Source organism: Rhincodon typus, chromosome 30 (assembly GCF_021869965.1).
Source record: "Rhincodon typus isolate 14 chromosome 30, sRhiTyp1.1, whole genome shotgun sequence".
NCBI classification, from domain to species: Eukaryota; Metazoa; Chordata; class Chondrichthyes; order Orectolobiformes; family Rhincodontidae; genus Rhincodon; species Rhincodon typus.
In genome coordinates, this window is record NC_063361.1 from 21,514,921 (window position 1) to 21,530,361 (window position 15,441).

The 15,441-nt window shown below is 39.0% G+C and overlaps 1 protein-coding gene across 2 annotated transcripts in view; it reads right to left on the reverse strand.

Annotated features, from left to right (window-relative positions):
• Nucleotides 1-3,513: 3,513 nt before the first annotated feature.
• LOC109917606 (abl interactor 1-like) overlaps nucleotides 3,514-15,441 on the reverse strand; it is a 29,397-nt gene continuing 17,469 nt past the window's right edge. The window contains exons 7-9 of one of the 2 annotated variants that reach the window (XM_048614796.1): nucleotides 13,805-13,936; nucleotides 9,145-9,279; nucleotides 3,514-7,177 (exon numbers count right to left, since the gene is read on the reverse strand). In XM_048614796.1, the coding sequence (XP_048470753.1) occupies nucleotides 7,014-7,177; nucleotides 9,145-9,279; nucleotides 13,805-13,936 (431 nt within the window). In that variant the 3' untranslated portion in view covers nucleotides 3,514-7,013. The remainder of the gene's footprint in view (nucleotides 7,178-9,144; nucleotides 9,280-13,804; nucleotides 13,937-15,441) is intronic. The other variant, XM_048614795.1, reaches the window with a different exon arrangement.

Below are 15,441 nucleotides of genomic sequence, written 5' to 3' on the forward strand. Positions count from 1 at the left end.
AAACATGTTATGACACTTTTGTAGAGAGGGTGGGTCTTGTATCTGGATCTTCTGGTTCAGAGATAGGAACAGTACCACTGCACCACAAAGCCTCTCTTAGAAACACAGAAAATGGGAGAAGCAGATGACCATGCAATATGACCATGGCTGATTGTTCAACTCAGTTCCTTGTTTCTACTTTCACCCCATACCCTTTTAACCCTTAGCCCTTCTAACACTTTCTTGAAAACATTCATTGTTTTGGCCTCAACCACTTTTTGTGCCAGACAAATCCACAGGCTCCCCACTCTCTGGGTGAAGACATTTCTCCTCATCTCAGTGCCAAATGGGGCTTGGAACATCTGCTCTCTATAAACGCTATCCTGCTTTGGGATTTCAGGAAATGTTAGTATTTTGTCAAATTGAAGGGCTACCCTATTAGACCAGATGATTGGTTATTTCAAAATATAGATTCCCTAGTCTAGATTGTAAATGAAAGAAATGAGAAGCCTCAAATGTGAAGATCAAAGCTTCTCAGAGTTGAAAAGTATGAGTTCAGATCTTCCAATCTGGGTTGGAAACCCTATTTCTGATCCCGATCAGAAAATCAAAATGGGAAAAAACACACGATTGATTCTTTTGATTTGATTTATTTATTGTCAAGTGTGTTTTGTTACAAAATACAGTGAAAACTGTCGTAACATTCCCTGGCACCATCTTAAAATGTAGAAAAATAAACTAGAACCATAGGATATAAAGGCCAAAAAATAAAGAAATAGAGAAAAGTGATCTACTTTACAGTTCTCCTTGTTAAGTGCTCCACCGTGGGTCATGGGCCTGGTGGCCAGCCTCGAGACACCTTTGCCGTGTCCCCACCGCTGAAACAAAAGTCACCACTCTTTGGCATCATCTTGCCTCCGTGTTCATGAAACAATACAGCCTTTAAGGTTGACTCTTCTTTAATTTCCGAACAGTGGCAGTGTTCAAATTCCAACAACTCATCATCGCCACTGTCAGTAAATTCCTGGTATGCAACTTTTAAAATCCACAGTAAAAATAAATTATCAACTTGATGGAGAAGGAATAATCAGAATGGCACCAAAAATAATTCACATGGACCCAATAGTTCTTTCTGAAAAGATATTTCTTGCTTGAATTAGATAGTTTGTTCCATGTACTAATAGTTGCCCTACATTTCAAAAGGTTTATATAGAATTTAGAACTTAGAACATTACAGCACAGGAACAGGCCCTTCAGACCATCATGTCTGTACCTACCATGATGCCATTCTAAATAATCCCATCAGCCTGTACATGGTCTGTAGCCCTCTATTCCCTGCCTGTTCATGAGACTGTCTAAATGCCTCTTAAACATCACGTTCACTGCTTTTCGTCATTTATATAAAAGTTTTGGATGTGAACGTAGGAGGTATGGTTAGTAAGTTTGCAGATGACACCAAAATTAGAGGTGTAGTGGACAGCGAAGAAGGTTACCACAGAGTACAATGGGATCTTGATCAGATGGGCCAATGGGCTGAGGAGTGGCAGATGGACTTTAATTTAGATAAATGTGAGGTGCTGCATTTTGGAAAAGCAAAGCAGCGCAGGACTTTTACACTTAATGGTAAGGTCCTGGGGAGTGGTGCTGAACAAAGAGGCCTTGGAGTGCAGGCTCATAGTTCCTTGAAAGTGGAGTCACAGGTAGATAGGATAGTGAAGAAGGCATTTGGTATGTTTCAAGAGTGCATTGAGTATTGGAGTTGGGAGGCCATGTTGCAGCTGTACAAGGCATGGTTAGGCCACTTTTGGGAATACTATGTAGAATTCAGGTCTCCCTGCTGTAGAAAGGATGTTGTTAAACTTCAAATCGTTCAGGAAAGATTTACAAAGATGTTGCCAGGATTGGAGGGTTTTAGCTACAGGTAGAGACTGAATAGGCTGGGGCTATTTTTCCTGGAGCGTTGGAGGCTGAGGGGTGATCTTATCGAGGTTTATAAAATCATGAGAGGCATGGACAGGGTGAATAGACAGGTCTTTTCCCTGGGAGTGGGGAAGTCCAAAACTAGAGGATATAGGTTTAAGGTGAGTGGGGAAGGATTTGAAAGGGACATAAGGGGAAACTTTTTCATGCAGAGGGTGGTACATGTAGGGAATGAGCTGCCAGAGGAAGTGGTGGAGGCTGGTACAATATCAACATTTAAAAGGCATTTGGATGGGTATATGAATAATAAAGGTTTAGAGGGATATGGGACAAATGCTGGCAAATGGGACTAAATTAAGTTAGGATATCTGGTTGGCATTGACAAGTTGAACTGAAGGTCTGTTTCCATGCTGTAGAGCTCTATGACTCTATATTATCTGCTTTACCACCTCCCCTGGCAGCACAAACCAGGCACCTACTCCCCTCTGTGTAAAATCTTGCCTCCCACATCTCCTTTAAACTTTCCCCCTCTCACTTTAAACCTATGCCCCTAGTATTTGACATTTCCACCCTATGAAAAATACACCTACTATCCACTCTATCCATGCCTCTCATAATTTTATATACTTCTATCAGGTCGCCCCTCAGCCTCTAACACTCTAGTGAAAACAATCCAAGTTTGTCCAACTTCTCCTTATAGCCAATACAGTCAAATCCAGCTTATGTTCGATAACACTGGGACACTTTTAAACAATGGTATATTGAAAACTAATCCCAGTTGATTGCCTTATTGTACTAACCATCTGCTATTAAATGTGACGATGCAGACATTCAGTTTTCATTATGAACCATCTGTAGTCTAATAAAAATATTAGTTATCTAATTCTTCATTTTTTTTTTGGCAATCCCATTTTCTCCTTTTGCACTCTGTGGGTGTAAACTCTTGCTGGAGGGCTTTTCCACTTACACATGGATGATCCCATCAGTGCCTGTCAGTAAACTAAGGGCCATCAAAGCCAAGCCTGTCCTGTCCCTGCCTAATATCTATAAACATGCCCACTTTCCAACATGGGCATTTAAGGAGAATAAGAAACGTGGCTGATATATTGCCTACTTAACTGTGAGGTTCTGAGATACACTGTTGCCTCAGTTGAGGTCAGTTGACAGAGCAATCCCCTGAATCTGCTCTGTATGGTTCAGTTACACACACACACACACACACACACAAATATTCATATTGCAAAAGAATGTCCATACCAATATCATTTAAATTTACCTTAAGGCTTCTAATGCCTTAAGTAATGGGTATCATTATATATCTTCCTAAAATGAATAAATAGTTCAAGAAGGCAGAGCTGAGTAAGTAGAATGATAAATTCCGTTTCATCATCTCTAGCAAATTGTGAATCATGAAATATCTGATTTTGTTCCTGTGAAATACATTGACATTTTTTACTAAGACACTATATTCGTCAATTTGTTATTGAAATCATCAGACATTATGAAACAGGTAATGTCAGAGAGAATTTTGTGCAATAAAACATGAACACTTTAATTTGTATTGGCAGAATGACATAGAATTTATTTTATTTCAAATCCTACAAATTCATTCTTTAATCCTATTGAATTATTCCAAATGTCTCTTTATTCAAATCAAGTGACTGATCACAAGGGATATGCCCATGAAATGTTACAATTCATTTCCCTTTAATGGGCACTGCTGCATTATTACAGAAATGAAGTAGAATGTAATTATATCACTTAAGGACTGAAATATAAAATATTCCATTAATTTAATTCTACTATCATGTATAGAAAATTTATTTTTGCAGGTGTTATACAAAAGGTACAAAAATTCTTTCAGTACTCAGTGTGTTAATCAGATATATAAAAATCATTTTATATTGTGCAGCATAGAAATTACTGATGGCATGTACTAGTAGGCCAAATTCTTAAAATGGTCAACAATATTCCATCACCCATTATCTTAGTATTATTCATTTTAAAGCAGACAGGTTAACATTTGTGTCAATATATAGAAACCCACACAGCAGTCTAAAACAATGCCAACACTAATTTCTGTGCTTTAAAAAAAAACTAAACTTTATTTACATCTTTCACCTGGAGCACAGTCAGGAAATAAGAGGGAATATCAGTAAAAATTAAAACAGAACAAGGAAAGAAAAATATTTTACATTTTAGCATGGGAGAATCCAGTGGTGGGGAAACTCCATAGTGTACTCAGCTTACATAGATAAACTAGTGTGTCTACTGACTTCACTGCATCAATGAGTTGTAGATGGGGCAGAAATTATGGTAGGATTCAAAATTTATTTACATAGCTACTGTTTAAACATACTACAGCAAATATAGTCTGTAGAGTTGATTTACAAAGAAAAATACAGCAAAGAAAACTCACATTCGAAACTACAGTCACCATCCCTGATGAAAGAAGGGTCATTTACCCCACCAAAGTAGATTCAGTAGAGGATAGTTACTTAATACCTACTAGTAATTTTTAAAATAAATAGCAGTATAGTTGTTTAGGCTGGTTTAAGATCAACAACTCATTTACAGCTGTGCAGGCTTCAGGCTTGATGAACAAATGAATTACTTAATCATCTTCATTGTGAGTGGAAACATGTATTAAAACAGACAACCAACTAGGTGCAGTTGCTCATTGGCAACAGCATTAACTTTTCTCTGTTGGTATACATTAACGAGGAGGCAATTGATTCAGCATCAAGTACAAGAGCTCGGTTAGTATGGGGGCGGGGGGGGTGGATATGGGGCTTGTGGAAATAGCACAATATGCTATTACGGGAAGACGTTGCCAGTTGAAATGAAACAAAGGACATTACCACTCAAGTGCTGAAGATGCAATCAAAAACTTCAAATGAACATCATTATGTCTGTAGCATGCAACTGCAACATTAACTCAACTCTCCAGTACCAGCCTCTTGGACTCTGCAATAACCACTGCATAACGTTCAACCCTGCTTCATGCACATAGTCATTCACATTGTACCCAGCACTGACAAATGGAGCAATAACAATTGCAATAACAATTTTAGAATGCTGTTGATGATTTATTCAAGGATATGATTTTTAAAAAGTTTTAAATTTATTCGCAGCAGATTAAAAGATGAAGTGGTAAATTAAAGTTATTTTGCATGAGAGATTTGATGTAATTTAGTAATTCAATTTTCTGAAGCTAAAGTACATACTCTCCCTTTCACAAACACTAATCAAGAAGAACAAACTACTTATAATCAGATCATTTCATAGCCCTATTTGTATTGATTATTTACCATAATCAGAATTAAGGGAGATTTTATTTTATTAAACAGAAACCACAACTTAAAGGTTTCACTTGTTGAGGTGCATTACTGTCATACGTTACCAACAGTCTTGCTGTTCTAAGTCTACACCTGCTACTAGCTGATTTTTTAAAAATGAATTCACACTTTATTTTGTTAGTTAAGTCTGTATATTATTAAAATATTTACACTTTATTGGTGTTAGCATTTCTTTGGAGAATAACAATGACAGTCTACACTGATTCGTGATACAGCCCCGTCTAAAATTATTTCAGTATACAGTCATTGGCATATTGCTATTTGGGAGATATTGTTATGTGCAAGTTGCCTGCTGCATTTTCTACTTTACAACAGTGAATACACTTTTAAAAAATTTCTTCAGTCACTGTCAAGCACTTTCAGATATCCTGAGTTTGTGGAAGGCATTAAACAAATAAAAATTCGATTTTGAGCTCTATTACATGCACAGAATTTTAGATTTCCAAAATGTTGAGCAATTCAGGAAATCTTTTCAAGTTAGGCTTATCATTAATATTACCAAGATACAGATTTTTATGAAACTAATTCGGTGTCAGAAACGAACAAGAATCTACAACATGGTGAATTAGGCCATCTTTTTACATATTGCTCATTTTAATTATTAAAAATACAAAATTTTTACTTCTGAAATTTTAGTTTTGGATTTGACCAAAGATTTTTTTGTCTTTCATTTGCAGGTCTGAGTTCAGAAGTTAGGGGTGGAATCTCAATAATAGTCAACAGTTGAGAGCATTTCTGGATCCTGTCCTAGTACTTATTGATAGCGCACCCTCTGCTGTGATCTTGTGAACATTGCCTCCTGATCAACTATCTCATATCCTATGTCTAGTTAAGGATAGCAGGCAGGATCATGAGGCTGCAGACCTAACTAACGGTCCTGCAACGTTGGAAGGCTGGCATCCTTACTGGCAGAGGTGGATGCTGGCACTGTTTCTGTTGCTGAGGTGGACCACAACAGGTCCTGCATCTTGAGAGTCCATCTGAAGACGTCTCAATTTTGTTGCATTGCCTCCTAATTCTCACAGCCCTGCTAGGTGCTAATACATCTCATAGGCCACCCACTGGTAAACCTACTCTAGGCATCTCTCTGACTCTGACTTCAGCTGGCGACCTGTCCTCAACCAAGAAGATGCCAACAGTGTCACAGTCTTTGGGCACTCAAATTGGCTAACCACCAGTACTGGATAGTAAGCTCATGCCTAGCTTTCCACCCTATATCTGGCAAAAGCGGCTGGCGGCTCCATCAACCAACCCAACACCCTCTAGGATGGCCTTCCTCTCAGTCAAAGCTGCCCTTGTAGGATTTCATCTGTATAATTAACAGGGAAGCTTACCCCTCTGGCAGGTCCTGGTTGCCTTTCACAGGTTTCTGTGGAACTTTATCCATGGAAGTAAATAGATGGCCTGGCCCGTATTCTAATTATCATTGGTTGGTTTAGGATTTAGAATTGCTTTTTGCCAGTGAGAGGTGGAATACCTCTTATGCTTCAAATGCTAGATGGAGGAACAGACACCAAGCTTTACTGGGTAAAGTATTTATTTTCATTTCTTTAGATTTATTTTCAGTCAGTTTCAAGGTTTGAGGAATAACAACAGCACTCACAGAATGGAACGAACATTAATATCCCTTCCAGAGGTGTTTATTGCAAAAACAAAACTATTTTCTAAATAATCATTACCACTTACTACCATGGCTAATTTACACATTGCTTGCAGTCCCATGAACATGCAATGTCCTTTCTGTATCCTGCTGTCTTAGTCCAAGCGCTGTACATAGTTTGAAGGGAAGAAGCCTGTGGCTCCATTGATAACACCTTCATACCATCCATTTTCATTCTTGGCAGTTACGTAGATGACTTCTCCTTGTTTAAAAGTCAAATCATCATCACTGCTTTTTTTGTAGTCATACAATGCAACAACTGAGGAAGAAGAACATACAGATCCATATATGGCTGACTGAAAGCACAGATGGAGGTACTTAAGAGCACAGAAAGAGGGCATTCAAGCAATCAAGTCTACAGGACACTCTTGACAGGAATCCTGACAGTCCTATTCGCCCATTCAATCCAATAACCCTGGAAGTATTTCCTTCCAGTGCCTAGTCCAATTTAAGGTTGCAATAGTGGTCAAAGTGATATGAAACAGAAGTGTCTCAACTGGAACAGCTTCGTAGGAAGATCTAATGCAAGTGTCACCACACCTCTGGCATTTCTTGCCTGAAAAGATCTGCATTTTTTTAAAATCGCTCATTTCGCAGCAGAAAAAAGTATGGTGTGGCATATGTTAGAGGTTGGCTATGCATACAAGAGTATTGAGTTATAAAGACTAGGTTTAAACTTATAAAGCTGATTCAAAGAAAGGACTACAGTATGGCACATACCAAATGGGAACAGATAAACCAAAATGGAGGAGTTTTTTCTCTGAAAAGAGTCTACAGATATGTAAATATTGATGAGTACACATGAAGAATACCAAATTTCACTTGAATTTCGGAGGTTGAGGAGTGACCTGAGAAAGGTTTCACAAAATTACAAGAGGCATGGATAGAATTGTTAGTCAGAGTATTTTTCCCAGGGTGGAAATATCAATTACTCGGAGACCTAGGTTTAAGATAAAGGGAGAAAAGTTAAAAAGGAGATGTGAGAGGCAAGTTATTTTACACAGAGAGTATTAAGTGCCTGGAGTGGGCTGTCAGAGGAAGTGGTAGAAGCAGATACAGTAGCAATGTTTAAGAAGTATCTTGACAGAAATATGAATAGGTAGGGAATAGAGGGATATGGACTGCATGGAGGAAAAATGCTTTTAGTTTAGAAAAGGTGTCATGTGTCGGTGCAGTCCTGGTGGGCCCAAGGGCCTGTTCCTGTGCTGTACTGTTCTTTGAAGAATGGGAAGTAAAAGGCTGATATGGAAAGAGAAATAACAAATAAATAGACAGAAAAATTAAGCTGAAAGAATAAATGCTACAGGTTTGAAGATGAAATTCCGGTGAAGCACTTTGCAACGTTATTGCATCAGTTCCAATACATAGCTATGTTTAATCAACCTGTGGTGACACACCTCTGAAACGGGCGAGACTTGAACACAAGCCTTCTATCCTAAAGGTAGGGACACTACCACTGCACCACAAAATCCCTCAATTCCAAAATGTATTCTATGGGCTGGCTCACAGTAGTGAAACTCTTTACTTGATTGTGCCTCTTGAGCCAATGACAATTAAAAATATTTTTTCCAGATCCTCATTAGCAGTAATGGGTATTAAAAGTGTTAAAAACAAATCCAAATTGATGGGAAAAAAATTACACAGTTTCACAGATTCAAAAGTTACCCTGCAAATCACCTACAAAATCATTTTTAAGTCAAAAATCTGGCACAGCAAACTTTGTTTTAACTGGCACTTTATCAATTGGTACTGTTGATATACCGGCAAAAAAAACCCTTCAAATATGGCAATCTCCTGCGATGTCCAAGTCTTTTTGTTGCAAATAAAGTATAACAGTGACGTGTATACCCCTGCATTACATTTCTATTACTTACTTTGTGTTTTTACATTGATTTTTTGAGGGATGTTGTTGTCTCAAAACTTCACTTGGTCAAGATGTGGAGGTGCTGGTGTTAGTGTGGGGTGGACAAGGTCAAAAATCACAATGACACCAGGTTATAGTCCAACAGGTTTGTGTCTTCAAATAAACCTGTTAGACTTTCACTTGGGTCAGGGTTTACTGCAGTGATGCAGACCTCTTGATTATCCAGAATAACTGATCAACCGGCACACTCCTGGTCCTATAGGTTAACAAAACGTTTGCTGTACAACTATAAAATAATATCAATCTTTAGATAAAAAGAAACAAATTCCAATAAGAACTAAAAACAGAAATCCTACCAGTACCTTTTTCAATGTAATTAGCTGGTATCCACTGAGGGTCATCTAAGTAGTCTATTGGAGGTGGTGGTGGTGGGGTCATTTCATCAAGGTCAACGATAAAGTCAGGAGGAGGAGGTGGTGGGGGAGGACAATCATTGACTGAAATGGCAGAGCAAGGTTAAAAATCAGACCAATAGAATAACTTAAATTTGACAAAAGTTAAGTACCATTTTACAGCAACTAAACCAAATCATAGAGAATAAATACAAACTATTATCAATTGAAGTCCATAATTCTGTAGGTTGTAAGCCTCAGCTTTAGAAATTGTATCCCTATAACTGTTAAACACTTCAGGTGGAAATGTAAGCCATAAGAGATATTGTAGACAGGATCATATTGAATTAATCACTTATTATGGATCAGTCCAATTTTCCCCATGGTACATACTGTGGCGTACAAGGGGCAGCTGTTTCAATGTCACCCATTTCACACTCATCCAAAGGTAAATGATCCACATCATCTTTACCATCCTGTTGGTGCCATTTTAGAGGAGCAATAGCTCAATAATATAATAGAAATTTAATTTCAAAATGGTCAAAGGCATTTCTGGGACTCACAGCAACATTGAAAATAACTAATGTAATGCTCCTGATTAAGAAGGCAGGGAGGCAGAAGACAGGAAACTATAGGCTGGTTAGCCTGACCTCTGTTGGTGGTAAGATGTTACAGTCCATTATTAAGGATGAAATTGCAGAGCGCTTGGAAGTGCATAGTAAAATAGGGCGGAGTCAGCACGGCTTCAGGGAGTGTCATGCCTGACAAACCTGTTAGAATTCTTTGATGAGATAACAAGCAAGACAATGGAGAGCCAGTGGAAGCGATCGATTTGGATTTTATAAGGCCTTTAACAAAGTGCCAGACAGGTGGCCATGTTGTTAGGGACAAGGCACTGGCATGGATTGACGATTGGCTGACTGGCAGAAGGCAAAGAATGGGGATAAAGGGATCTTATCCAAGATGGCAGTTAGTAACTAGAGAAGTTCTACAGAGATCAGTGTTGAGACCACAACTATTCAAGTTGCATATTAATGACCTGGACAAAGAAAGATTGTTGTCATGTTTGCAAATGACACAAAGATAGATGGAGGCACAGGTAATGTTGAGGAAGTGGGGAGGCTGCAGAAGCCATGGACAGGCCAGGAGAATAGGCAAAGAAGTGGAAGACAGAATGCAATATGGGAAAATGTGAGGTTATGCACTTCGATAAGAAGAATAGAGGCAGTAGACTATTTCTTAAATGGGAAAAACACCTTCGGATGTCTGAAGCATAAAGGGACTGAGGAGTCCTAGTTCGGGATTCTCTTAAGGTTAACACATGGGTTCGCTTGGCAGTTAAGAAAGCAAACATGATGTTAGCATTAATTTCATAAAAGCTAGAATACAAGAGCAGAGATAGTAAGAACTGCCGATATTGGAGTCTGAGATAACACAGTGTGGAGCTGGAGGAACACAGCAAGCAAGGCAGCATCAGAGGAGCAGGAAAGCTGACGTTTCAGGTCGAGACCCTTCTTCAGAAATGGGGGAGGGGAAGGGGGCTTTGAAATAAATAGAGGGGGGGGGTAGGGCTGGGGAAGGTAGGTAGTGGTGGGGATTGGTCAGTGAGGTGGGAGGAGCGGATAGGTGGGAGAGAAGACGGACAGGTCAAGGAGGCGGGGATGAGAGGGAGGGTTGGTCTTGGGATGAGGCTGGGGGTGGGGAGCTTCAAAATCTGTCTTCTCTCCCACTTATCCACTCCTCCCACGTCACTGACCAATCCCCACCACTACCTACCTGCTGTCACCATCCTACCTACCTTCCCCAGCCCTACGCTCCCCTCTCTATTTATTTCAGAGCCCCCTTCCCCTCCCCCATTTCTGAAGAAGGGTCTCAACCCACAGCGTCAGCTTTCCTGCTCCTCTGATGCTGCCTGGCCTGCTGTTTTCCTCCAGCTCCACACTGTGTTATCTATAGAATACAACAGCAGATACGCTGAGGCTGTATAAGGCTCTGGTCAGACCGCATTTGGAATTTTGTGAGCAGTTTTGAGCCCTGTATTGAAGGAAGGATATATTGGCCTTGGAGGGGTTCCAGAGGAGGTTTATAAAAATAATCCCAGGGATGATGGGCTTGTCACCTGAGGAGCAGTTGAGGTCACAGGGTCAATACTCATTGGAGCTTAGAAGGATGACGGAGGATCTCATTGAAACTTACAGAATACTGAGATGCCCGGATAGAGAGGAAATGGAAAAGATGTTTCAACTATGTAAGAGACTAGGACCGGAGTACACAGCCTCAGAGTGAAGGGACAACACTTAAGAACTGAGGTGAGAAGGAATTTCTTCAGCCAGAGGGTGGTTAATCTGTGGAACTCATTGCTGCAGAAGGCTATGGAGGCCAAGTTATGGAGTGCATTTAAGACAAAGATAAATAGGTTCTTGATTGTTTGGGAATCAGGGTTAAGGGAGAAACTTATCAGCCATGATCAAATGGCTGAGCTGACCTGATGGGCTGATTGGCCTAAACCTATTCCTGAATCTTAAGGTCCTATGGTTGTAACACGTAACTTTTTTTTTTAAAGCAATGTCCATTAGTAACAAAGAGCCAGTTGACTGTAGTTACATGGTCTTCTCCTTATTCCGGTATTTTTTAAAAGTACAAATCTCCTCATCTTTTATTAAGGGATTGGAATCCATTTCCTGGAATTCTGGTGTCTAGTCTGGTGATATTAGCACTGCACCAGCACCTTGCCACAAGATACAAGACAGTTTTGCTGTTTGTAACTTATATAAAGAAATGTAGAGACTTAGAATGAAATATGATTCAATTAGAATGTGTCAAATTTTGGTAATCATGATTTGTTAGCAGTGTATGAGTCTAACGTATTTAACTAAATTACTTCTTACATATCTGTTGTGCGTCACCACCTAAATACTACAGTATAACACGGCAATACTTTTCGTATTGTTTTATTCCCAACAGTTTTACAGTCTATGAATGTAGAGAAATTGCCTCCAGAGTCCATAAAGCCTAGGAAAAAATTCATAATACTTCAAATTTTTCACTTTAGGGAAGAAGCATTCATCCCACCTTAAAAAACGTAATTTTAGGACACCATATTCCACTATGGATCACACAGTCATTTTACATTTAGGGCCTGGATGTAAACTCAGTTTCACCACTCAGCTGAATAATTCATCCTGAGTTGACTGAAATAACTGAGCTTTTTTTACAGTTTCAACGCTGGTATTTATGGGTCCAGGAATGGTGACCTTTCAACAAGCTTAGTCGCATACCAATAATTAAAAGTAAAAGCCTAGTACTAAAAAAATCTATTTCACTGACTGATAGTTATTTGCAGACAGAAATCACAAGAATCAAACAAGATCTCCTAAATCTATATGCAAAGCAGACAAATGCAAAACATAAAAAAACTTACTGTTCTCCTGAAAGCGGGCAACAAAGCCAGTCAGGGGAATCTGTGGAATAAACTGCAATAAAGATGGAAGGATAGGTGCTGGGGAGCCGACTAAGGAAGTGGTGGAGATGCATGGAAGCTTTTGTAAGTCATTAGCACAAAAGAATAAGAATACAAATTGCATAAAGCTGAATTCTGACATTTGCACAGATGATGAAAGCTTACTTGCGAGTGGAGAGGACAGTGACACATCATTTACATGTCGGTGCAGGAAGGCAGGAGAGCTGGCAGAGTGCCTCCACCTGAGGCTTGCAGGAGGTGTAGCACTGTGGTCACGCTGAGGACCCTGCCACATAAAATGGTTATGACAGCCTGAAGCAGAGCTAGCTGCATTAAAGATCAAGAGGACAGGAGATCAGTCCATCACTATCCATAGACACAGTAGCAATCTTTTCAGCTGGCTCTCTATCAATTTGTGTCATTCAATACAAATGTTCTCTTAACTAAGTCAATGGATTGTTCAGTTACTGGTTTCATCCCACCCCTCTCCATGTCTACATTTTCATTCTGGTTATGTATGGGTATCACAGATGCACAGTACACTTTTTCAATGTGCTATGCCACTAAGCTGCAAAGTATTATTCGTAGCCCTCTGTGCTCGCCCTTATTGAGTTCCTCCAATCCTTGGTTATTCCATTGACTTTGTTCAGTTCTGTTTGGCCTGGGAGATAGATTGGGTACTTTTCCATCAATCACTCCAGGAGATGGTTGTAAATGTCTGTATTTGATTTAATGTTGATACATAATATGTAATTTATATATATTATCCTCCACTTGCTTCATTTTGTGGAATGAATAATCAGTTTGTATGATGTAACTGTCCTCCACTCACCACATTTCGCTGAAGAAGCTAACCTGGAGAAACTATTGTCAATTTCTAGCATGTTCTCTGCTTGCTGCTTTTCATAGAGGATTTTTAAATAGAGTCTGTGGAGTGTTTACTGTAGTATTCTGGTTAAATAGATACTGTTTACGTAAGTTGAATCCTGCTGTAAAGCCTGCCCTGCATTCATCTCATTAGCTGGCACTCTGCTCTATTACAAGAGACAGCAGATAAAATATGATCCATCAAGCCAGGCTTCAGTACGAGATTTGACATGTCCAGTCATAACATCTGCTGGGATCCTAATAAAATACAGTGAGTACTAAACGAAACAGAGAATATCTCACCTGAAGGAGGGTCAGACAGTAAGGGGGGAGGAGGAGGCAGACAGACCTCATTGAAAATCTGTGGAGGAGGAGCAGGAGGTGGAGGCAGGTCCATTGGAGGAGGTGGTGGCACATCTGGGAGATCATTCGCACCTTCAATGTGTACACACAATAAACTGTTAATCACAATGAATGCACGCAATAAACTTTTAATCACAATGCGTACACACAGTAAACTGTTCATCTTAATGAGTGACAATTTGCACAATTTGTTTTCATGTTACTTAACAACATAAACACATTTGTTTTAAAAGTCCTAATACTGCGTTTTTAAATCACATAATACTATATTGACAAACACAAGGCTCCTGGTAATATAGTAAGCGATATCTAACTCTCAAATACGAAGCAACTCCTTACTTAAGGAGGGACATCTTTCCATTGGAGGTAGTTCAAAAAGGTTTCACTGGATTGATTCCTGCATTGAAGGCATCAGACCTGTACTCATTTAAATTTATAAGGCTGAAAGGTTATATTCTTAAAAATATGTAAGATTTTGAGAGGGCTTGACAGTTTAGAATTGGAAAGAATGTTTCCCTTTTTAGCAAATTCTGAAATTATGGTAAAAAAAATTGTTAAAAATAAGGATGATGCTAGTTTTGCTTCCAGAAACATATTTTAACCAAAGTGGCAGTGCCTCTGTTATCCCAGATAACATAAGAAACTAGATTTGTGATGTTAGAAAATCCAGCAGACATTTATTACAGCTAACTATTATACACAATCTTCAAATCTCAGACACATCAGTGGCTGAGCTAACATTAAGCTATTAGATTACAGCTGAGAAGTAGGTTCCAGTAGTCTGTCCTGCTCCACGTTAAGGTGGCATCTATGATTTTTATACCCTCTGGTCACTTGCTATAATGCAGTAATGCTATCATAAGCATGTTTCTTAAAGGTATACTGACATACCGAGCATGAGACATAACACAATAACGGCACCATCTGTTTAAGACTGAGATGAGAAGGAATTTCTTCTTTTGGAATGCATTTTGGAATTCTTTTTCCCACAGAACAGTGGGGAAGGGGCAATGAAAATATTCAAGGAGAATCAGGCATTTTTTTTTGGACTACAAGGAAGTCAATATGGGGGTAGATAGGAAAGTATGGTTAAGGCCACAGTCTGTTCAGTTAAAACATGATTGAATTGTAGAACAGGATTATTTAGCTAAAACACCTATTCCTGCCTCCTATTCCTTATGATTTTATGATCATATTATACAGAAAATTCTCTTTGTTATTTTGGTAGAGGCTTTTAAGAGTAATTTTAATACTTTCCATTACTATAAGTCATTGCTCCACTCCTGAATTTTCTCTTCATTGGTTCCATGTTTAATACTATTGCCTTACATTTGAATTTTGGACAATTTAAGTTTCCATTAAACCAAAATTAGCAGATGCGGAAATTCCAAACAAAGCACATGAATTTGGTAATCTCCCATTGCACAATTTCAGGGCCTCACCCCAACCTCAAACATGAAACCATTGTTTCCAAGAAGATTATTGTTATTCCTATTGGAGATCTTACCTCCACAGCTTTCAATAACCAACACCAACAGTGCATTTCCACCTCCTTCCTAAGTTCTAGATAACAGGAC